The 22,568-nt window shown below is 40.7% G+C and overlaps 1 protein-coding gene across 1 annotated transcript in view; it reads left to right on the top strand.

Moving 5' to 3' along the window:
* The first annotated feature begins 740 nt into the window (after nt 1-740).
* TBC1D14 (TBC1 domain family member 14) overlaps nt 741-22,568 on the top strand; it is a 62,821-nt gene continuing 40,993 nt past the window's right edge. The window contains exons 1-3 of the mRNA XM_066185412.1: nt 741-847; nt 6,262-6,997; nt 19,737-19,857. Of these exons, the coding sequence (XP_066041509.1) occupies nt 805-847; nt 6,262-6,997; nt 19,737-19,857 (900 nt within the window). The 5' untranslated portion in view covers nt 741-804. The remainder of the gene's footprint in view (nt 848-6,261; nt 6,998-19,736; nt 19,858-22,568) is intronic.

Below are 22,568 nucleotides of genomic sequence, written 5' to 3'. Positions count from 1 at the left end.
AAATGGCAATTACCACCCTAGAGCCTCCACTTTTGGCATTGCAGGGCGTAATGCTAAAGCTCTACAGAGCGAAGGACACACCTGCACATGATGCCTCCGCACCTTCCGTAGCCTACACGTGTAAACCAGTGAATTTTTTTGTTTTCCCCCTAAACGCAGCCCGCCCGCCCGCCTGCTCTCCCCGGGTACGGCAGGGCCGCTCGCTGACCCGGCAGTAACGCGGGACGGGCTGCAGAGCCGGGCAGCCAAAGAGCGGCTCCCGCCGAGCGCAGGGCTCCTCGAACCAGCGCCCCCAGCCACAGCCCCCCCTCCCTCCGTTCCAGGGGCTCCTCAGAACCAGCAGCCACAGCCCCGCTCCCGGGGCGCCTCCGCCGCCGGGGGCCAAGCCGGCACCACCGCCCGCCCCACCGCCCCTCGGCGGGCGCTGAGGCGATTCAAGATGGCGCCCGGCGGCGGCCGCCGCTCGCCCCCCTCCGCGCAGGCGTTCCCTTCCCCGGCGGGCGGCGCTTCCCCCGGCGCGCCGGGCAGGGGGAGCGGGGGCGGGGCGGGAGGAGTCCGGGCTGCGGGGGCCGGAGCATCGGCCGAGGAGCCCGGCACCTGTCCCGCAGCCAGGTGTGCGCCGCCGACGCCATGGGAGGCCCCGCGCCACGCCGAGGGGGCGCTCGGCGAGGGGCGGCTGCTCTGCCTCAGCCGCGCTGAGCCCGGCGCTGCTCCGCGGGGACCGGAGAGCAGCGACATGGAGCGCCCGCCGCAGCCGCCGGCCGCCTCCTAGTCCCGCAGCAGCGGCTGTGGGGCGGGTCGGGCATGGCCCAGCGTGACGAGGGCGACGGAGAGCAGCGCTACCCCGGTGAGGCGTCTGGGCTCCCCGGGGCTTTTCCTGCTCGGGCGGCGGCGCAGCCCTGCCGGGGCTGGGGGTGTTGGTGGTACCTGTTGGTTTGAGGGGCAGAACCCGGGGCAGGCGGGAGCAGCCTCAGCACCGAGGGGCCGCGCTGGCCGCGCCTGCTGACTTGCCCGGCCGTGAGCACGTTAAAAAGTTGAGGAGCAGGTGGGCTGAGCCTTCGGAGCGTTCACTGAGTGGGTTAAAGACCGCAGAGAAGAGTGAGCGCTGCTTCCTCAAGGCTTTGGTTGTAGCTTTTTTTTTTTTTTTTTTTTTTTTTTTTTTTTTTTTTTTTCCTTCTTCTCCTCCTGTTGTTTCAGTTTCTTTGAGTTGTTTTGTAAGCGGAGGCCGCTAGCTCGGAAACCTTTGCAGAGCGAGTCGGGTTTAGCCCGTAAGAAGGAAGGAACCTTCGTCTCTGAGCTGCCGCTCTTCTAAGGCGAAGTCTCCCAGGCAATTCCCAAAGACCAAACAAAACTACGTCTCACAGTAGCTGGAGTTCTCCTGACGTTGCCGCCAATTTAATGCAGTTCGCAGAGTTTTCAGTAATAATGGTGTGGGGACGGTAAAAGCCCTGTAAAGCACTTCTGGAGCAGAGGCTTTAGCAGAGCACTGTAACTTGTTTGTATTGCCTGCCTGACGGAGCAAAAACAGTCGAAAAGCGGTGAATGGCTTACTTATGATTACTCTCCGAGCACTGTGCTCAGAAGCCAGATTTGTAAAGCACACGCTTCTAAAAGGTCACCAGCTGAGCGTTAGATAACAGTCATCTTAATTAAAAAAAACCCCAGCAAACCAACCAAACAACCACAAACCCCCCACAGTTTCTTTTGTTTTTGCCGGTAAAGTTTCGGCGGTCCTTACATAGCCTTAATTGCTGTATCCCATGTTTAGTGTAAAAACAGACTTTCTGTACCTTCAGGAGTTCTTCACTGTTGGCAGTGCCGTGGCTGTTGGAACGTGCACTTAAACAAATGGAAACAAGAAATCTTTACTAAACAAAACTGAGTTTGATGCTCTTGTGCACCGAGGTCACCCAAAGCTACCCTTGATAACAGCAGTGTGTTTCTTGGTACATGGAACAAAAATACTGTTAAACGCATGGAGAATATAAACAGTTATTTTAAAAAAATCCCTTAGGTAGAAAAAAAATTTGCAACTTTGTAATTGAAGAAATTCCTTGTTCTTAAAAACTTTCGAAAAAACGCTGGCAGAAGTGTTGAAGAGATCATGTGTGATGTTAACCCTTTGAGAACTGAGCTGTATAGGCAATCATTCCTCTTCTCATTCCTGCGAGACAAGAAACGATAAAGCCTGTTCAGCAAATTTTTGTCTTACTCTTGTTGTTTGCCTAAATTGCATCATAACTCCCAGCCAACTTGGAATAATGGGCCTTGAGCTGGCGTATTTCTGGTTGTGTTTTACTCAGATGGTTTGGCGTTTGTCTTATCTTTAGCTTTTATATCAAAGTGGGTTAAAAAGCCATTTTATTGTAGATCTTAGAAAATATAATCAAATATTATTTGTTCCCTCTCCATGGCTGAGTGATATGCAAAGCCAAAATCTGTTTTAAAGCCTCTGGTTATTGTCAGAACATGCCTTCTTGCATGCTGCGATCAGAATCTGGGGAATGTGAGGCCACATGGACAGCCCTACTGAGACAGATCAAAACTCCACCTGTCAGAAAAATGTTTATCCAGGGGAGAGTCTGAAAGCAGAACTAATATATATAGATATTTTCATGAAGTTCTGATACTTGCGGTTTAGAGCCTTTCTGAGTTTCTTTTTGTTTAGGAATCAGTGATTTTTTTATTCCCAAGTTTACATGTCAACTTCTGGTATCCACGGTGTTCTGTGACAGAGTTGTGCAGGTTAGCTACCCTTGGTGTGAATAGTTGTGTCCCAATGTTTATTTTGAACCTGGCTACAAAACTGTCTTTATCAGGTGCTCCTTAGCACTTAAGTTGGAAGTGTTAATCAGTAAATGACATCTAGCTACTCTCTCATCACCACTTGTGACTGTGGTTGTATTTTCATATCACTCTTTTCCTTGTTATTTCTTGTGGGATGTTCCCTCTTATGAGATCATGTTCTCTATAGGACATAGGATGTTAAGGCTTTTCAAATATTAATTTTATTTAGATGGTAATATATTTAAATAAACAATGGGGATTATGAATCTTGTGCAAAATTGCATACTATTTCTCAATAGTTTATTGTACAGAGATGATGATGTTTCTATATAGCTATGTTCATAAATGCTTTATGGTAAGAAGTTATCATTGGAGTATGTGACAGAATATTTGACATCAATTGACAGATTTTGCACTTATCAGTGAGGCAGCTAAAACAGATTATAAATATCACTCTATCCCTAAAAACAACCCCACAACAACTTAACTCAAAATGAATCAAGGAGTTCCCATGTGTGTGCTTGACAGCTGATTGCATCTCAGGTTTTCATTTAAAGCCCTTGATGGGTACACTTCAAAGCCTCCCACAGTTTCGCTGAACTGTGTAAAACCTTTGTAACTTGCTGTTGCATAATTTGCTCCAGCAAGCTGTAGTGTTGTATACTTCTGCATTTCCTTGTTGGCAGTTTACAGGATCTCTTCCTGTTAAATTTATTGCTTGAAAAAATACCAAGTCGAGTTAAAATAACTTCAGTACCCGGTGTGGAATTTTATTTTCACTTCTTTTTTTTTTTTTTTTTTTTTTTTTTTTTTTTTTTTAATTCTTTTGTTTACAGTATTTGGCCTCTTGAGCTGCTGTAGTTACTGCTTCTGCCAAGGTCACTTGAATGCTTACCATTTGTAAGCTTGGTTGAGAAGAGCAATGCAATTAGGCTAAGGACTGGCTGCTGCTTGGGAAAATCATTGAGCAGAAGTAAAGGCAGTCATGGGAGGAATTCATTATGGGAACATGTTCTTACTGTTTACACAAACATCATCAAAGCTGTTCCTGACAGATTACATTTCTGTGTTTTGTTGTCTGGGCTGCACTTTCTAGATGCATTTATAAGTTTGAATTCTTATAAGTCAAACTTCTTGGTTACCCCGTTCTGAAGTGTGTGTGTATATATATTTATGCTTTAGAGTACCATTGGGGCTGGGTGGGCTGTGGATTTGAAGAGCAATGTCATGTCTACGAAGGAATAAAGGTGAACACAGGGAGAAGAAAACAGACTTATGTTAGAAAAACAAGTGAATTCAAGAAGAAGGTCTGAGAACAGGAGATTCCAGTGCATACAACAGTAATTATATCTAATGCTCCATGTTATGTCTTATTTGTACACTTGAACTATCACTCTTGACTTCTTGAGTGTAGTTTGTTGCCTGCATTCAAGGATTGCTGTTTAGGGTTGTTTGTTTTTTTTGCTGGCCCTTGCAATTTTACTTTAGTGAATAGAGAATTCATTATGTACACAGTTAGTGTGCCAGCTATTTCAAGACATCTCTTTAATTGCAGGGGATGTAAACTTTTCAAACCATGGTAATATGAAAAAAAAGTTGCTATAGCAACTCTTTAAGGAAAGAGTTCACACATCTTCACAGGCTTTTTAGTCAAAACAACACACTTGAAACCTTGCTTAGGCAGAGGATCAGGCAATTGATTGATTTGGATGGGTAACATATAGTTGGCTGTTACAAAGTTCTGAAGAAGTCTAAAAGATGAAATATCCAGGGCTGTTTCTCCTTGACTTTTTGTCTGTGTTAAGAGTGGCTTGACCTGGAGTTTCGTATCTGCTAGCAAATACCATTTGGGTTGTAAGTTAAAGATTTAGTGTAGCATACAAAGTACAGCTGGATTCCTGAAGTTTCCACATGACTGAAAACTTGTGGGGAAAAAAAATTCTGTTTGGACCAATGAGGTATGTTTGAAATGAGTTTTCTCTCATTCACTGCCTGTTGGTATCATGATGCCAAACTGTCTTGATGTCCTCGGATCTAAGAATGGACTGTGTGTCAAACCCTGTTTTTTTGGCAGGGCTCAGGTGAGGTTAACCAGGGCTTTAGAACTGCTGTGAGACAGCAGTTTTCACTGATGTTTGGAATTGAGGAGCTTGGGGTTTCTTTTGGGGTATGTGTGTGTTTCTTTTTAAAAACAGAATGTGGGGAGGACCTTATAGAGAACAACTGGCACCTTTAATTAAGTGCTCTACTTGAGAGAGAATAGGAGTCCAGAGGCAGGAGACCAGACTTCAGGAACAGAAGAAAAATCTGTCTAGAAGGCAGCCTGTTTGCAAGATGGAAGGACTGTTCACTCATTCACACTTATCCCAGAGTGTTTCAGAGAGAAGAAATTGAAGCAATATGTGCATATTTGTTCTGCCAACTGCTGCAGAGCAATTGCATTGCAAACTTCAGAAGAGCTGTAGATAATTTAACTCCTTATATGGGAAGAGAAGATCTGTGTGATGTCAGATTACTGATTGCATAGTGTTTAAAGGGTCAGCAGCAATGCTGGAAGCCAGGGCAGTATTCCTGCTGCTGTTCCAGGTGTATGAAGGTTGCCATCGAGTTCGGTGCATCCAACCTGTAGCTCCTATTTGACAGCCCTTGCTTTGCAGGTCGTTTAGATTCAGGCTGGAAGTGGGGCACTGAGTGGATTAACTGCCCTGCTGGCAGCCCTGGGGAGACAGCATGGATGGATACTGCAGAGATGAAGGATCACAGTCCCTGAGTGCAGTAAATACAATGTATTTGTAAATGTCATTGTTACTGGATGGGCACTGATGAAGTGCATTGTGTGTATTGTCAAAACATGGATTATATGAATAGCTTTATAGCTGTAGAGATTTTGCATTTCTTGCTTAATGCAACAATGATACATTATGCATTCTCTTCTGTGGCAAATCTATTATCAGTTTCATGGTTTCCAGAAGAATGCTGAGAAATTCTGTTTAAGTGAACGTTTCTGAATCTGGCCTAAGTGTATGGAAACAAGTTTTGTAGCCCTCTGACATCAGTAAATATGAATTTATGACTGTATAAAAAAAATTTCATATGTTTGCCTCGATATTCACAGGGAACATTAAAATACTGCAGGTTTTCTAGTATATAATTTCACTCTCATGTGTAAGATATGTAAGAAGCAAACATGGGAACACAAACTGCTTATGGAAAGCTTTTCATCTTGACATTTTGTAGAAGCCTAAATTAAGTTGCCATTGTCCTGGTTGTTCATGTTGGGGGATGAGACAGTAATCATGTGCAAGAGATGACAAATAATTCTTAATTAAAAGCCTAAATTAGGACAGGACTGAGTGTGTTAAAAAAACAAACCAAGAAACAACCATGAAAAAACCCCAACCATACAAAACAAACAGTAAAGAACAAACCACAGCCTTCCTGCAAACTCGTAATCTTTTCTTTCTTTTTAACCAGTTACCAGCTGGGCCAAGACAGCCGACGCAAATTTATCCAACCCTTTAAATGGTTTGACCTTTGTGGGAATTCTGGATGCAAGAGTGGGCAGCAGTATCCAGGGCCTTCAAAACTTGAACTCTGGGACCCCGAGAGATATCTCATTGCCTGAGTATGGGCCTGGCCTGCTGTCCAGTGCTTTAGAAGATTGTCACAGCCTTAAATCAGTGGATTCTGGTATTCCAACTCTAGAAATAGGAAATCCAGAGCCTGTTCACTGCAGTGTGTTGAACGTGAAGAGAAAGCAGTCAGAGCCTGAGCTGGTGCCTGACAGGGCTTTCCAGAGCGCGTGCACGCTGCCGCCGTATGTGCCTCCGCACTCGCTGCCTGCCGAGCCTGACCACGCCGTGCGGAAATCCTCCACCTTCCCCAGGACTGGCTACGACACTGTCAGGCTGTATAGCCCAACCTCCAAAACTCTGAACCGAAGTGATGACATCTCTGTTTGTAGCGTGTCTAGTCTTAGCACTGAGCTGTCAACAACTTTATCAGTTAGCAATGAAGACATTTTGGACTTCGTGGTCACAAGCAGCTCAAGTGCAATTGTGAATCTGGAGAGTGACGAGGCGCACTTCTCGGATGTCACCCTCAATTCCTCTCGAGACAGCAATGACCAGAACCAGCAGCAGTGTTGTCACCAGACGGACGTGGACAGTAAACGGAAAATACTGGGACCTTTTACAAACTTCTTTGCCAGGTAATGTTTCCATAAAATGTATTTTAATGGATTAGGTAAGATCTTAGGAGGAAGGTAAAGATACAATAGTTTGGTGTTTTAATTTAGATCGGTATTAACGTATTTTTTCTGTTATGAGTAAATAGGCAAGTATTGCTGGGGTCTAAGGCTCTGCATCCTACTCTATATTATGTTTATGGTGTATGGAAACATCTTAAATCTTGCAAGATCCCTTCTATATTACAGTTAAAGGATTTCTGAATGAGGTCTTTTTTCTTCTGAGCAGTGGCTTCTCCAATAGTATCTTTTGTGATTTTGGCCAAGGTCTTTAATCTTTTGTCGCATAAATAGATAAATATAGCTAGGATCTATACCTGTATTAAAGAACTTTGGCATCTGAGGATTCACAAGTAGTTTAGTAGTGATGAAATATTTTATTGATCACTCTACAGGTATAAAGCTTAAAATACAAATATTCCACAAACACTTGGTGTGACTTCTCTGATCTTTCCAAATCTCAGTTACTTTTTTTTTAATATCCTTGTCCTTAATTTTTGTATAGAATGAAAACATTTGACATTGTGTCACCCACTTGTTGAAATGATAGCATTGGCTACCCAAAACACTTTCTAAATGTGACTTTTGTAGGAATGATAAAGTTCGAAATGTGGATACCCCAGGGAAGTGGGGAATGAGGGACTAATCTGCTTTTGGGGGTTGAGCTGTGTGCTGGTGGATTCTTTTTTTTTTTAGTTATATAAGGCCTTCATAATGTCACTTACTTTTAAGTTATATCCTCTGAAATTTGATATATTTTAGATAAACTGTTCTAGAAAGAAACTTAGGCATCAAGTGGAGTTGGCTGTAAATCACCTGTTTTGCACAGGGCTTCAGGACATATTTATTTTTCCTCATGCAATGTGGTGTTTTTTGTTTTTTTGGGGTTTTTTTGTATGAGACGAGTAGGCTTATAAAATACATCAAGGATTGGCAAAAATCATTCTTTGAAAGGCTGCCTTATTTGCAAAGCTTAAGAAAATCAATTTGTTTAGACCTACTAAGCTGGCTGAAGCCTTCGTTGATTTTTATTCTTAGGTTAAAGTACGGGGCAGCAGAACTCCAGTCATCAGTCATGTTTGAGGTGCTGATGCTTTTGTGGACCCTTGTCTGTTTGTTGCCATGGAACCAGACTTAATTCTGAAGCAGGAGGCTTCTCAACACTTCAAAGCATTAACTTTGTTACTCATTCTGGTAACACTACTGTTAACTCAAACAAGGGCTGTCCTTCACCCTGGAGGGAGCACGGTGGAACAGGCACATTTAGACCCCACTCAGAGAGGATGTTTAACCACTTCTCAACTTTTCTTACCCAATACAGCAAAGCCATCTGTCCAAATTCTGTTCTAGTGTAGTCTGTGGTGGTTTTACCAGTGTTGCAGAAGCTATAGTACTCACTGGACTGAGCTTTTGAACCTGAATCTTTGCAGGTACATTGAATGCCAGGAAACAAAGGCTGTCATTACTGCCTTTGAAATGGGGAGCAGATAATCTTGGTCACTAGGTGATGTCATTGTAAGAATATGAGGATTAAGTTCAAACTAGGTGATCAGCTTTGAAGTTCCAGGTGCTCAGTCTGTAACCTGACCTTGAATATCCTTCTCTTTGGCATCCACTTTCTGCTCTGTTTTGGAAACAAGAGTTGCCTACTTTCTGTCTGTACTCGCACACCACACCCCCAGATTTTGTGCATCTGTCTCATGTCATGAGACCTGGTGGTGAGTTTCACGGGTATTGAACAAGCAGGGAGCCTCGGAAGTTGTTCTGTGCCACAGGGAGTACTATTTATATTTATGCTCTCAGCATTGTTAAGGTTCAAAACATGCTGTTGCTAGTTTTTGTTGGTATTTGTACTCTGCCATCCATGGGTTTGAAAACTCCCTTTTCCCTGGAGTTCCTGTGAGCTCCTTGGATTCCCAGGATTTAAACCAATACTGAAGTAAATGAACCTGGGCCTTGCAGTGTTTTGGTTGAAAGTAGCTGCTTTTCTACCCAGCTCACCCTGTGCTCTGCACTGGGGTTTGTGTGCAGTGTGAGATGAAGAGGAGGTATTTTTGAATAGTGTTGTTAAAGACCAGCTTGCTGAGAGGGAGCTTCCTAAAGCAGTTTGTTCCAAGTGCTGCAGTGGTGGGTATAAACCAAGCCCCAGAGAGGAGTGTGTTCTTAGCACTGTACCCTGTGCTGGAAGTTGTGATTCAGTCTTGCAGGTTGAGTGCATAAACTTCACTTTAGAGAACCAAGGGTGAACCATGGCTGGAGAAAGTCAAATTGCCTTGGCTTTGTTCAGTGGCTGGCACATGTGTATACAGCATGGTATAATGAGACCTGAGTGCTTTGTACACAGCCTTCCAGCAGTCTGATGGTCATGAGGTAAGGCTGCAGTGCAGACACTCAGCCTTAATCTGCAGGTTTAGCTCTTTGAGGGCTTCTCTGGGTATTAGGATACAGGTTTGAACCACTGGGAGCAAAGGTGAGTCAGCCTAATTTTTTGCACAGGTTGTTGATATTTGGTAAAAGGGTGAAACCTTGCTTGAAACGACACCTGTGCTTATATTGGACCCCATCTGGCCTCTGAAGATGTGTTAGTTTCTCTGATCTTATCAGGGTAAACTTAGCCTTGACATGTCAGTTAAGATTTGTGGTTGCCTGTAGAGATAATACTGACAATAATTAGATGCCTCCAGTGCTTGATCACATGTGCTTAAGCTACTTACATATCAGGGGTAAGTCTTTTGCAGTATCAAGAAAGTGCTTCGAGAAGTAGTTGCTTTAGAATACCAGGTTATTTTTGGGCACTCTGTACATTTATTTTTCCTTTTGAGACTATATTAATGTGTGCACTGTGCACAAGGTTGCATGTTCCGTGTCAGTTCTGTGGTGTGTTATGAAGTTTTGGTTTGAGACTGCATTTACAAAATGAGTTGTAGAAGAGATCAAAGAAAAAGGGAACCCTGTTGGCTCATTTCCTTCAGTCCTGGCACCTTCAAGCTCACTTGGGAATGGAGTGCTCCTGCCCTGCCTCTTTGAGCACTGTGGTGAAAGTTTCCTGGACTGCTTCTCTGGCTCAGTTTGTGTCTTCGGCAATTTGAGTATCCATAAGGTCTGGTTATTTCCTCAGGCTGCTGGAGGCACCTTTGGGTGTGGGCAGGAAGATCCAAAGAGAGAAAAAGGCTGCTTTTCTTACTCACAGCTTTTCTATTGAAAGTGCTTAAGTTACAGTGCTCTCATTAGGCTCCACGTTGGCATATGAGAATGAATTACTGCTTCTGAAAGCAGCTGTAATGATGACTGTTGACAAAAAAAAAAAAATGACAGGTTGGTTGTTTTCAAGTGTCACTTGTATCAACTTTAAAAGCCCAGAGGTCTTTCACGTAAACAGGAGCTGGAATTAATTTCCTTCATTGGAACATATGCAGGAACTTGGTTTGAAAACTGATGTGAGCAAATAACTGGGTGGGAGACTAAAGAGGCAGTGGCTTGTCTGCTCCTTTGCCTTATTGACCCAGAGTAGTGTGGGTTAATGAGTTTTACCTTTGGACTTTCGTAATGTACTGCTGAAACTTTTAAAATGTGTGGGTCTTAAGCAGCTTTGCTGAATCAGGACTGTAGTGATCTTACTGGAGGAGTTGCCCTTTTCATTTATGATTTTCAAATTTCATTTTGGAAAGTGAGAATGAGGATTTTTGTGCTTACATAGAGAGTGACCATAAAGGGCTTAGGACTGTGTACAGCTAAATAATGTGCAGTTTGTTTCATTTAAATGGATTACAAGCAGCATAAGTCTTTACTTAGTCCACTGCCATGGATATTGTCTGTTTTCCCAAGAATCTGGATCTTCTTTTTTTCAGGCTACTCCTAGAAGTTTTTGATCTGAGTGTTCTAAGTGTTGGGATCTCAGGAAGCTCTAAGGAGCGTAGGGACTACACATGAAATAAAAGGCTTTAAGAAGAAAATTACATTTTACTATTTGCAAAGAATCTGTATTTCCTGGAAGAAAGCTTCTGGAGCAGGATTGGTATCCTGTGCCATACATAGAAGCACATACCTGTGACCTTGTAATCTGATAAGAAATAGGTCTTTAATTTCAAAATAGTAGCTACTGCTTTCAGTGTTAAGTCTGAAATCATGTGAATTTAATATGTTTGTATCACATCTGTACACCCATGTTTTGAGATTACTGGTCATACATAATTTGGAGTTCTGAATTTAGGAATTAGGTCCATTGATGGCAAAAGTCAGTCATCTGTGTTCGTGGATAGGACCCTTTCATAAGGCTTTTTGTTGCTTTTAATGAGAGGACAGCTTATAGTACTTCTCTAATTTTGGTGTTAAAAGGAAGGTAAAACGACAAGGAACATTGTAGTGTTGATTTCCCACTTTCATGTCTCTAAAAATGGGAATTCACTGACCACAGGAGGGAAGAAAAATTATGAAAATAATTGCAATTGACTAATCTGAAATATTAGATAGGATGTTGTCTCCTCTTCCATGCAAGTTTCTGTTCAATGAAGCCTCTGAGAGCATTGTCTGTTCAGGAGGGGGTAGGTGGGCACAGGACTGAAGTGTGTGGCAAGAGGAACAGAGGGAGCTGGATGCACTGTGGGGGCAGATATAAGTTCCCTGCCTCTGACCACGGAAGAACAAAGCCAAGCTGAGCTGCAGGTGGGGTTGTCCAGCAGCTGATGGGAAGGACTCCAGAAACCCAGGCCCCGATGGAGGGACCCTGCACGGCCACCCAGCACAGGCTGCTGCCCTGCCCTGCTGTGCCCTGGGCTCCCCAGTGCTGCCCTTGCCTGGCCCCACAGGATTCACTGCCCTGTTGGAGGGAAGAGAATAATCTAGTGGCAGTTTTGTCCTTCTCTACTACTTTAGCTGGGTGCATTTCTAGCAAATTGTTGTCAACAATAGGTGGCTATAAGGGCTGGGAGGAGAGGAGGGCAAACAAGCTCCTGTTTCAGTGATGTGGGAGGCAGCAGAGGCACTGAGGGTGTGTTTAACACAGGATGCTGGCAGCAGTATTTCGGCAGCCTGTGAGGCAGTCAGGTGTGCTCATCTGAAAGGTGTTTCAGTCTTCACAATGTGGTTTGGATGGGTCTTATTTGAAAACCATTCTGTCTCCTGGAACTGACAGACTAGAATTCCACTCCCACCTGTATTTACTACCACGGCTCTGTGTGAAACGGAAGAAATCAGCAGAAATTTCTGAAATAAACATTCTCTCTCAAAGCAAATCTTCCACAGGTGGAAAGTTGGAATTCTACAAAGGTAACTGCCTTTGCTTTTGAGAAAGGTTGAAAATTGTATGATACAGTTTTCAGAATTCCTGTCTTATTCAGAGAATAAAGTATTGAACTTTGTCATGTGGCCTGTTCTCCACTAGGTGTTGAACTGAAACTGTCGACATTAATTGCAATCCTTATTTTCCCTTTTTGTATGGGATAATGTAACTCTACAATTACAGTTGGGCCCGAGTGTTGGTTTTGGATGACAGTCCTTACTTGCTGAAACTCCAGTTTTTGAGAATTCTTCAGTATTTGCATGGTAGACCAGCACTGAGCATTGTCCATGCACGAAATAGTTCTTGGCTTGCTACAACCAGTCCTAAAGCTCAACTCACAGGGTTACAGCCTGATTTATCTCTGCATGTCTTGGATACTTCAGTGCAGTCAGCACTGCTTTGTTCCTCTGTAAAATGAGGAGAACCTGTAAGAAGAAAGATAAATGCAGAATACTGTAGTTTTGATAAATAGTTTATTAAACCCTGCTCTTTTTCCCAGAAATCTAGAGAAATTTCGAAGTTACCCTATTGCAAGCTATCAGGTATGCTATGCTGCTAACTTATTGTATTACTGTTTCTCAACTGTGGAAGTATTTTTTTTCCAGACCTGCTAGTATCTGTTATGCTGTAACAAAATGTTATTGTTTTTGATTCTTACTGAACATACTGGAATGTTAGTGGTTGGAAAACTTTGTTTATAAAATGTGGTAGGAGTTTATAAAACATAGTTCTGTGATTACTTACATCTTTCATAGTTAAGTCAACTTGTAGGCTGTCTGGCTCTATTTCTGTTGATTTATTTATCCATAAACCAAGCATTGTTCTTCCTTTAGTCTGACCTTTGGCAATCTCCCAGAGACAAAATTCTTCAGACCCTGTTTTTGTATGTAATTTTGGAATCTTAGTCAAAGCATAACTTCTGACTTGTTCATGGAGGTTCTTCGCCATAGCCAAAGTACTTGAACATTTTTTGATGATATTCTGTCTGTTGGCTGTTTTGGTGTATAGGTTGACTGAGAGGTGATCTGGGTTTGAGAGGAGGGAATGTAAGAACTGCTTCTAGTGAATTATTTCTAGAAACCAATGTTACTGGGTTGTGGGTACCAATTGCTGGCTTTTCCTTTTGGAGAATGTAGATTTAGGGTGTTTCAGGAGACTTTGGTGGGTCTCCTGACAACTATACCTTTTCAAGTCCATCAGTTCTCCAGTCATCATGATATACGTGTCAGTCTTGTTCTTTCACTCATCAGGTAACAAAATAGAATATGTTGCTGGTTTTTCAGGATTTATTTTCTCAGTCTCTGGAAATTGTTAAATGAGCAAATTAGAAAGATCTAATGAGAATCTTTCTTCTGTTTGTTAGTAAGTTGCAAAAGTTATGATTAGTACAGAATAGAAAAGGTCATTGGAGGATGAGAAGAAAACAATGTTGTTGTTGGGAATGTTTCCTAGATAGTGTTAATTGAATTAATACCACATCAGAGAAGGTGGCTGGACATTTTTGCTGACAATGCAGCAAATACTTAATAAAATTTATCTTAATATATTTTTTGCTTAATAGGTGCTGTTCATAATTTAAAATGTCTCGCTTCAATGTCGTTTTCTGGATGGCTTGTGGAATAATGTCTGTGGAGGCATCTCTTACAGTGCCTGTGTGCTCAGTGTGGGTTTACCTGGTTCTTATGATTAACATCTGCTTACTTATCTAAAGTCTCTACATGGACTTAGCCTTGGATAGGCCGAGGGGCTCAAGGCCTTGCTGCTCTCTCCTTGTGTAGTTTAGAGTTAGCAGGGTAGTTTCAGGGTCTTCCTTCAGAAGCAGCTGAAACGGACTTTGACTTGCTTCTGTTTCTTTCTTGCTTCTTAAGAACACATGCGAGTCTGATACTCATTTGAAAAATTGTCTTTCAAGATAAAATTGTTCTACAAAACTGAACCTTTTGAACTTTCTCCACTGTCCTTATTTCGCATCTGTTCTGCTCATGAGACTGGTAAGTCCTTCCAGTAGTTAATTTGCATGACTATCCCACTTGTTTTGTCTTCTGAAAATAACCTTAATTGAAAGACTAATTAAAATTTGGAGCATGCATCTTGAGAGCAGGAGATGATGTGTGTATTTCTAAAACTTGTAACAAAAATTTACTTGCATTTGCAAATTAGTGTTGGTTAAATGCAGATAAGAAATTGCATCAGGTTGCATGAGCAGGGTCAGTTTCTAGACAATTTTCATACATGTTTCTGTACACCAACTGTCTTTTATTTAAGAGTAAAGAACCCATTACTTGCAAATGTAGTCTCTATGCTAGGTCAGTGGTAGCCTACAGAGCAACCTATGCCATCTCAGTTTTCTGTTGCTTGCAGTTGTGATTCTGTGCTGCATGCCAGGAGTTCAAGTACTGCAGAACTTCATGTAAGGAGCCCTGACAAAACAGTCACATCAGTAAAGTTTTCTGATTTTCTGAATAACCCAAATGCTCTAGTTGTAAAAACTCCTAAATCCTAAGCTCCCCTACCCTTTTGTTTCAGTAAACTGATATATCTTGGGCATTCTGGTTAAAAAAAAAATGTGTTGCCTGGAAGTCCAAAGGGGTGTGTGTGAGCCCCAACAGGTGTCAGTGGTGTGTTCATGCCTGCCTTGCTCAGCTCCACCCTTTGACAGATCCTGTGGGGGTCCATCCTTTCTTCCTGTTGGTTCAGTGTGTGTCAGAGTAACAGTTCCTTGTCTCTGGTGATACCAAACTTCAGAGATACCTGAATGGGCTCAGTGTTGAGCCTGCTTGGCCTGAGAAGGCTTTGAGACTGTTCAGGAAGGAGCTTTGCAGCTGACTTCAAGACCTGGAGTAAACTGGGAACAGAAACCCTGGCAGTGCTGTCTCTGCTGCCTTAGTGGATAGGTTTGCATACTGAACTGGGGGAGGTGTGGTGGAAAGGAATGACCTCTTAAGAGGTGACTTCACAGAAATTACTAACCTTGCCTGGGACAAAGCACAGCTGAAATGTGGAAAAAAGGAATAGCTGAATGCTTGTGGAGCTGCTGCTCTCCACTCCTCACTGGGCAGTAATTGCTGGTAGTTGTGTTCCTGTCTTTTTGGAAAGAGATTTGGGCAGAACTTGATAAACTTGCTGCTTCAGTGGTGATGCTGGATTTTTTTTAAAAGCAGAAGTTTGAAAATGCTCTAACATATGCAATATGAATAGGCTTGTCTTGATTCCTTGTTTTTGATGTGGTTCTAATATCTTTAGAACCACATTTTTTAAATTTGATTGAGGCTTCAGCCTGACCATGACAGTACACAAGGCTACATAAATAGTGGTAACACACACATGTGCAGTACATATATTAGTAGCTATTTTGTAAGTTTATTTTAGCAGTGCTTAGAGAACCAACATGGAATTGTTTTTGAAGTTTTATCAAAAAATAAGGTTTTCCTGACTCTGCTAAACTTGCCTCTTGGTATTAACTTCCTCTTTTCCCCACAGAAAAGGCAGCTGGGCAGATCAGTATAGAGTGATGATGCAATATCTTTCTGTTCAAGGAAAAGATTGTTCCATCTCTGTCCTCTACCACAGGATGTTTTTTGTATGTAAAAAATAACTCTGGAGTTAGAATTCTCTTCAGGTAGGTAATCCCTCTCCACAGCTCAACTAACAGGGTTAAGCAGTTTTCTTTGGTGCCAAATACTGTTTTTAAGGGACTGTGCAAAAGCAGTTTTCTAATTTAAATTAGATCTCAATTGAACTTCTGTGCTTGGCTTTTGTAAAATAAGCGGTTGCAGATTTAGTGTCAAATAGTGACAGGAGTACAACAGGATAGTACAACAGGAGTGCAGATGTAACCCATGACACTTTAATGGCTCCCCACTAATGAGACTGCAGACATCATGCATCATGTCAGATGTTCTTGTTAATATCCCCATTGTAAATCATCATTATGTGTTCTGATAGTTGTGAAGAGGACAGTGAGACTGAACTAATGATGAGCACATAATCTTTTCTTTCAAGGCACGTCAGTCCTTTTTTACATTCAAGATCTCAAATTTATTTTTGTTATCTTAAAACCCTTATAATGAAGCTTTGACATCTTTTACCCTAGAATTTCTGCACTCATCTTTGGAATAAAGATCTGTTTGTTCAGCGTTTTGTTTTGTTTTTTCAAATAGAGAAACTTTGCTTCTTGTTAACATGTATTTTCTGTTAGTAAGATCTCCTTAAATTACCTTGAGTGTGGAATTTCTCTTGGTGAATTTGCTCAGAGGTGAAACAGCTTTGTGCTTTTCTTGAAAATCCAAGAGAGCTTTATAAGAATAGGAGGAAAGTAATTCCTTTTTGTGCTGTAGCAGCAGAAAAATGAAAGGTTTTGCTATGAGTTATTTGCTCTGACATATATATAGCAGAAACTTCCTCCTAAGGCAGTTGCATATTTTAAGGGTTTACTTTCAGTTCAGGAATCTCAAGTAGTGGCTTTATCAGGACCCTGTGGTGTTGTCCTGATTTATTACAAAACTGTAGAAATTGAAACAGAGAATATTCCATAGTTCTTTTTTGTTTGGTTGGTTGGTTTGTTTGTTTTGTTTTGTTGTTGGGGTTTTTTCCCCTTAAGTTTTTCCAGAATAGGTGCAAATTAGGTGGGATCCCTTCTCCTCCTTCCATGCCACCCTGTCATAGATTACCTTTGGTGTGTTTCAGTCTGGGGGAGATCAGGGTTTCATGCTGTGTACCCTCAGTCCATGCAAGAACAGATTGTAGTTGGCTGTTCTACATCTGATTGTGCTGATTTGTGGCTGCTGATAATGTCAAGCCTTTGGGGAATTTCAAGACTTTTTGGAGTTTGTAAACAGTGTGGACATCAACCACACACTGGGACTTGGGCCCAGACAGAGGCGTGAGGAAAAGGACAGTGCAGGATGAAATTTGTGTATTGACCATGCCTGCTGCCTTCAGTTCAATATACATGTACATTAAAAGTGACCTGGAAATCCCTGACATAGCACAAAGGGAGGAAGAGATGCCTGGTGCCCTAGAATGTGGGGATAGAGAAGAGTGAGCTCATCAAGTGCTGTGCCATCTGCTAGATAAGCTGTAGAACAGATTATTTATTATGACGCTGCCTCTGAAGGGAAAGTAGATAGTTGGGATTGTGGAATTGAATTGAGAGGAAGTGTGAGAGATTGGGTTTTCATATTTAGCTCATCTTATGCCGGCACTTGCAGCAGGGAGCTGTTACAATTTATCATTCCAATTCATCTTTATTTTGCTCTGAGGGTGAAGACCTGCTGCTGTTCTTAAAATCCCTCCGAGGAGACTGAAGGAGTTGTTGCTTGTATATACACTTGTGCTAGCAACCTCTAATGTGGATAGAGACAGAGATAAAATTGCCTTTAATTTTTGTGTTATTGCAGTGCTAATGAAGTGCAGTGAAAAGCTTTTGTTTGCAAAAGGCTTTGAATGTGCACAGAACTATCACAGAGATGTGCCTCCTTACAGGGCTCTTCCAGTCACCCCGATGCTAGAAGTTCTTGTTTTCTCTGAAGATGCTTTGGAGTCTGGAATTAGCTTGCTTCTGAAGGAGTAACAACCTGAAAAAAAACCTTTTGCAAGAACAGCCAGTCTGTCCAGTCTATCCCTATTACATGCAGTAGATTTTATTATGTTATTTCTGTCATGCTTTCCTTTTTATTCTTAGATGTATTTGAGAACTTGCTTGATATTTCTCCAATTTTAATGGACTATATATATAAATGTATAAATATATATGTATATATATATGTATGTATGTATGTATGTATGTATATAAATTATTCTCTTGTCTGTCTGTTTTTATGTTTTATTTCCCAGGTAACTCTCTCAAATGATGATACAGATCCATCCTCTCAGGTTTTAGTTACCTTGCAATCTCTGCATAGCTGAAGGAGTTTGGAGAAATACAGTTACTGCTTAGCTTTGGCATCAGTTGTAATTGACTTGCATGGTTTCTGTACATAAACACTTTGTTCTTATCTTTTAATATGATAATCTGTTCTTGGATTGAATTTCAAGGTAACTGTACCCTTGTGGTACAGAAGCATGTGATAATTTGTATAAATATATGCATATTTAAGGATGGCAGTGCATACTATTAACTTTATAATATATTTCAGCACACTTTGTTATAACCTCAATTGTTTTTCATATATGGAATGTATCTCTTGTTTTCAAGCAATGTTATTTCTGTTGGTATTGCTGTGGTATTGTTCACGGCATCTGATAGAAAGTGACCAGGAAAAAGCAACTTTTTAGTGCCTAGGTTGTTCCTGTTGCAGACATGTGTTCAGATCTTCTAGAATGTGAAACTCAATATAGTTTTATTTCCCAAACTATCACACTTTTTAATGTAAGAGACAGTCTGTACCTGATGGGCCAACATATAGGGCATTAAAGTGGAAACTGTAAGGAAAACCGGTAATGTCAGAATGGAAGCTTCTATGTCTGAAAGGTGTTGGAGTTGCTTGTTGATTGCAGTAGCAAAAAAGCTTTTGTCTCAGTGGATTTTTTTTTTCTTTTAAATGGGGGAGCAAAAAAAGGATAGTCATTTTCCAGAAAAACCTGCCTTGAGGTGGGTGAATAATGGAACTAACCTGAACATATTTGAATATGAGATAAACTTGACAGTGGGACAAAAGAAAATTTGTTGCTTTAATGATGCAGGCATGCCATGGGAGTAGAATATCTGTGCTCTTGGAGGAGCTGAGTGTGATCTAAAGCATGGAGATTGGCCTGTACTGCGTGTCCAGTTTTGGGAAAAAGTAGTTGTGGTGTGAAGATGCAAGTTTGACAAATCACTTTAGGATTAAAAACTAACAATGTCAATTAAAGGAATCCAATTTTCAGTGGCTTTACATCTAGCTTTATAACCGTTCCTACAGTGTTTAAGCTAGTAAATATTAGACATTTCAGAGAGACTTCAAAATTAATGTGTTTTGATAGTTGCTTCTAAGCTTATTTAGAAAAATAATCTTTTATGAAAGCAGATCAAATACAGTAAAAGGGTACTATGTCTCCAAAGTTTCTGTGATTTTTGGTAGTAATGTACTGTTACAGGTGGGTAAGGAATGTGCAGCAAGAGGTTTAGTGTCTTAGTCTTTTTTTAAAGGAGTGAGGCTGAATGATCTCCAGGAACACTTAAAAAAGGTGTCCACATTTAGAAAGTTGGAAAATGAACTCTTTTTTAAATCTATTAAAAGTTATAATTTAACCAAGTCCATTGACTAGTATGGTGATAATACTGCATGATTTACCTTTTGAAGCTGGGAAGCTCAGCACAACCACAAGAGGAGTTAAAATATATGATTAGGATACATAAGTTTAGCAAATGTTCATCCTTCTTTTTATTATAATTAATCAACCTTTTTTCTTAATAAAGCTTTTCTCTTTTTTTTCTTTTTTTAGGAATTTATTTACCAGAAAGCAGAGTGCAAGACTTGAAAAACAAAATGATGTGCGATGGAAGTTGTTTGGAAAAGTGCCTCCTGGAGAAAACTTACAGAAAGACCCAAAGAAAATACAAAAGGTATTTGTTTAATTCTGTGTTAGGATTAATGGTGAATGAAGAAGCCAGTTAAATTTATGATCTGTATATAGGACTGTGCAGCCTGTTTGTTTGAGTTGCACACAATTCCAGTACCAGAAAAGGCTCTTCATTGGAATTTTACTTCTGTTACAACAGTGCTGTTCAGAAGAATGTGTTCTACTTCATCATTACCCTGAGTATGTGAGGCATGAAGAGCCTTCCTTAATGTGTCATAAGAGAATAAAAATCTAAATGAAACTCACTTTTTCCAACACTGTTGAAAGCAGCATTTCAGCGAACTGGTTCTACTACTGGTGAATCCAAGCTCTTGGCTACTGAATCAAATGATTTGCCTTTCCAGTGGGGAAAATCTTGTGAAATCCAGCTGTGTGGTCAGTAGTTCATGAGCTGCTCTTTCAGTGACAAGAAAACAGCCTCTTTCAATCTGTCTGACTTGATGTGGGATTTTTGGATTGAATGTAGCCTTTTTATGTGTTTGGAGGTTTTTCTGTATTTCAGTTGTCACTTCCTTGTTCAGAGCACTGTGGAAATAGTAATGTTTGCATGGAAAGAGACCATGTAGTAAAACTTCAAAACCAGCTGCTGTGTGTGAAATGCAAATGCTGATTTGAAGGATTGTGCTGCTTAATTCAGGGTAGAGTATCCTGGAAATCCATGTGTCATGTGACTGTTCTTAGCTGTAGTTAGGCTGTAAAGGTGAAATTGAGACAGCTTTTTGAAACCGTACTCAACCATTCAGATTTTATCTGCAGCTTGTCTTGACACAATTGATGTTTCTGAAGTGTTCACGAAAGATTTTTGAGGACAAAATTGAAGAGGCATAATAAATACAGTACTCTGACATTTAGCAGTGTATGTTATTGTAGTGCCTGTTCCTTAATAAGTGGGTAAATAATTTATTAACATTTTGTGGTTGGTGGTGGTACTGTGAATATTTTTCCTTTACAGGCAAACTATTTTATATTACATATACTTTGATTGTATGACATTTGTTACAAAACAGTCACCATTAAATTATTGTGTGATATGGCATCCAACCATTAGTGAGTTTCTAGAAAATTGCAGTCTAAAACAATTGTCTCCAATGCCTCTTGGGTAACAATAACTAATCCTTCCTAAATGATTTGGTGCTTTTGTGAAGTTATTTTTGACATGTCGTCGTTGAGTCATAAGTCGTGCTGTAAGTCACTAATTGAGCCTCATCAACATCTAAAAGCACAGCCTGATTTAGGTGACCCCTCACCAAAACAATGGCCAGACAGGCTTTTTGAGCACATGAGCCTTTTCTCAAGCCCTTAAAAACTCTTCTGACAGCACTCACTTGTTCAACAAGTGTACATACAGCATAGCATCATACTGTATTTTGACAATGTGGGAATTGAAATCACTCCACCTAAGATGTTGCTTGTCCTGTTTTTAATGCTGAAAATATATGGGAGTATTCGTCTTCTGAAGAAGAAGCAATATTGTTATATGCTCAGGCTGAGTTGCTTTACTGGGTCACTGAGAGCTTTTGTATATTTTTTATCCAGTTAAATGTTTTAAAGCTTAGAAGCTGTCAGAATGAGTAATCTTGGGGAAGCTGGAAGTGCATTGGCAATGGAGGTTTGCATGATTAATCTTTTATATCAGTTCTTTTCAGGAATTCTGCTTGAGCAGAACTGGTTATGCGAGTTGCTTTTGCAATTGATGTTTGAAAATGCGCTAAGTCAGATGACAGTACCTCACCAAGAATAACCACTGAATTTAAATTCTCATCTCTCCCACTAGACTGTAGAATTGAGATAGGCTTTGCAGCCACTGTTTCTTTTAGAAACTCTTTTCAAGCTTGGCAAGCACAGAAGTATGGGTAAATACCATTTATTTGCAACAACTTCTCTCCCCCAGTTTTGTTAGTGAATGCTCTTCAAAAGAAATTCCTTTAAAGATTCAAGAAGAGGTAACCAGCATCTCATTTCGTTGTCCCTCATGTGATCTCTCTTCACAGAACTTGTTTGCATGTGGACTGTCAAGATTTTGTGTATTAGAAGAATAAGGCATATAGAGGAAAGACTGATTTTGGCTATATCCTAGAGATATGTTACAGCCTTCTTCCCCAGTGAAATTAAATTACTTTTTAAAATAGTGTATTTATTTTAATTTTCTTTTCTATAATAGCAAAATCCATTTTTAATCAGCAAGTTTTGGGTTTTTTTCCCCTTCCAAGTGTGCTTTGACCCTATGAGGGTTGTACAATTTAGCGTTCACTATATGAATTCCAGTCAGAGCTGAATGGAATATTTTAATTTTTTGAAGTTTCAATGTTGGTAAACTTCAGCACATCTAACACTTGAGACCTTTCAATTACAATCTTTACTCAAAAATTCAGGTCTAAATATTTTATGATTTCATTTGCTGACATTCCATGTTGGAATATTTAAAAATTTTAATGGCAGTTCCTTAATAACTAAAAATAACTATGATTTTTAACTTGGGAATTGTAATTTTCCCAGATGATTTTCTGTAATAATTAGAATATGGCTATGTGTGAGGGGTCAACATTCCAGTCAATTAAGGTCAGTTGTACTGAAAAGGCTCACTCTACAGCACATGATAAATTGAAAATGAGCTCTTGAAACAGGAAAATAAATTGCTTGCCTCACAGGTGATGCTTTGTTATGGGATTAGCAGTAATGCTTTTAACATTTCTG

Source organism: Chamaea fasciata, unplaced genomic scaffold (assembly GCF_029207755.1).
Source record: "Chamaea fasciata isolate MVZ Bird 193981 ecotype frontalis unplaced genomic scaffold, bChaFas1.0.hap1 SCAF_6, whole genome shotgun sequence".
Lineage (NCBI taxonomy): Eukaryota > Metazoa > Chordata > Aves > Passeriformes > Sylviidae > Chamaea > Chamaea fasciata.
Note: the sequence above shows the minus strand (reverse complement) of the source record. Positions and strands in the feature narration are given on the sequence as shown.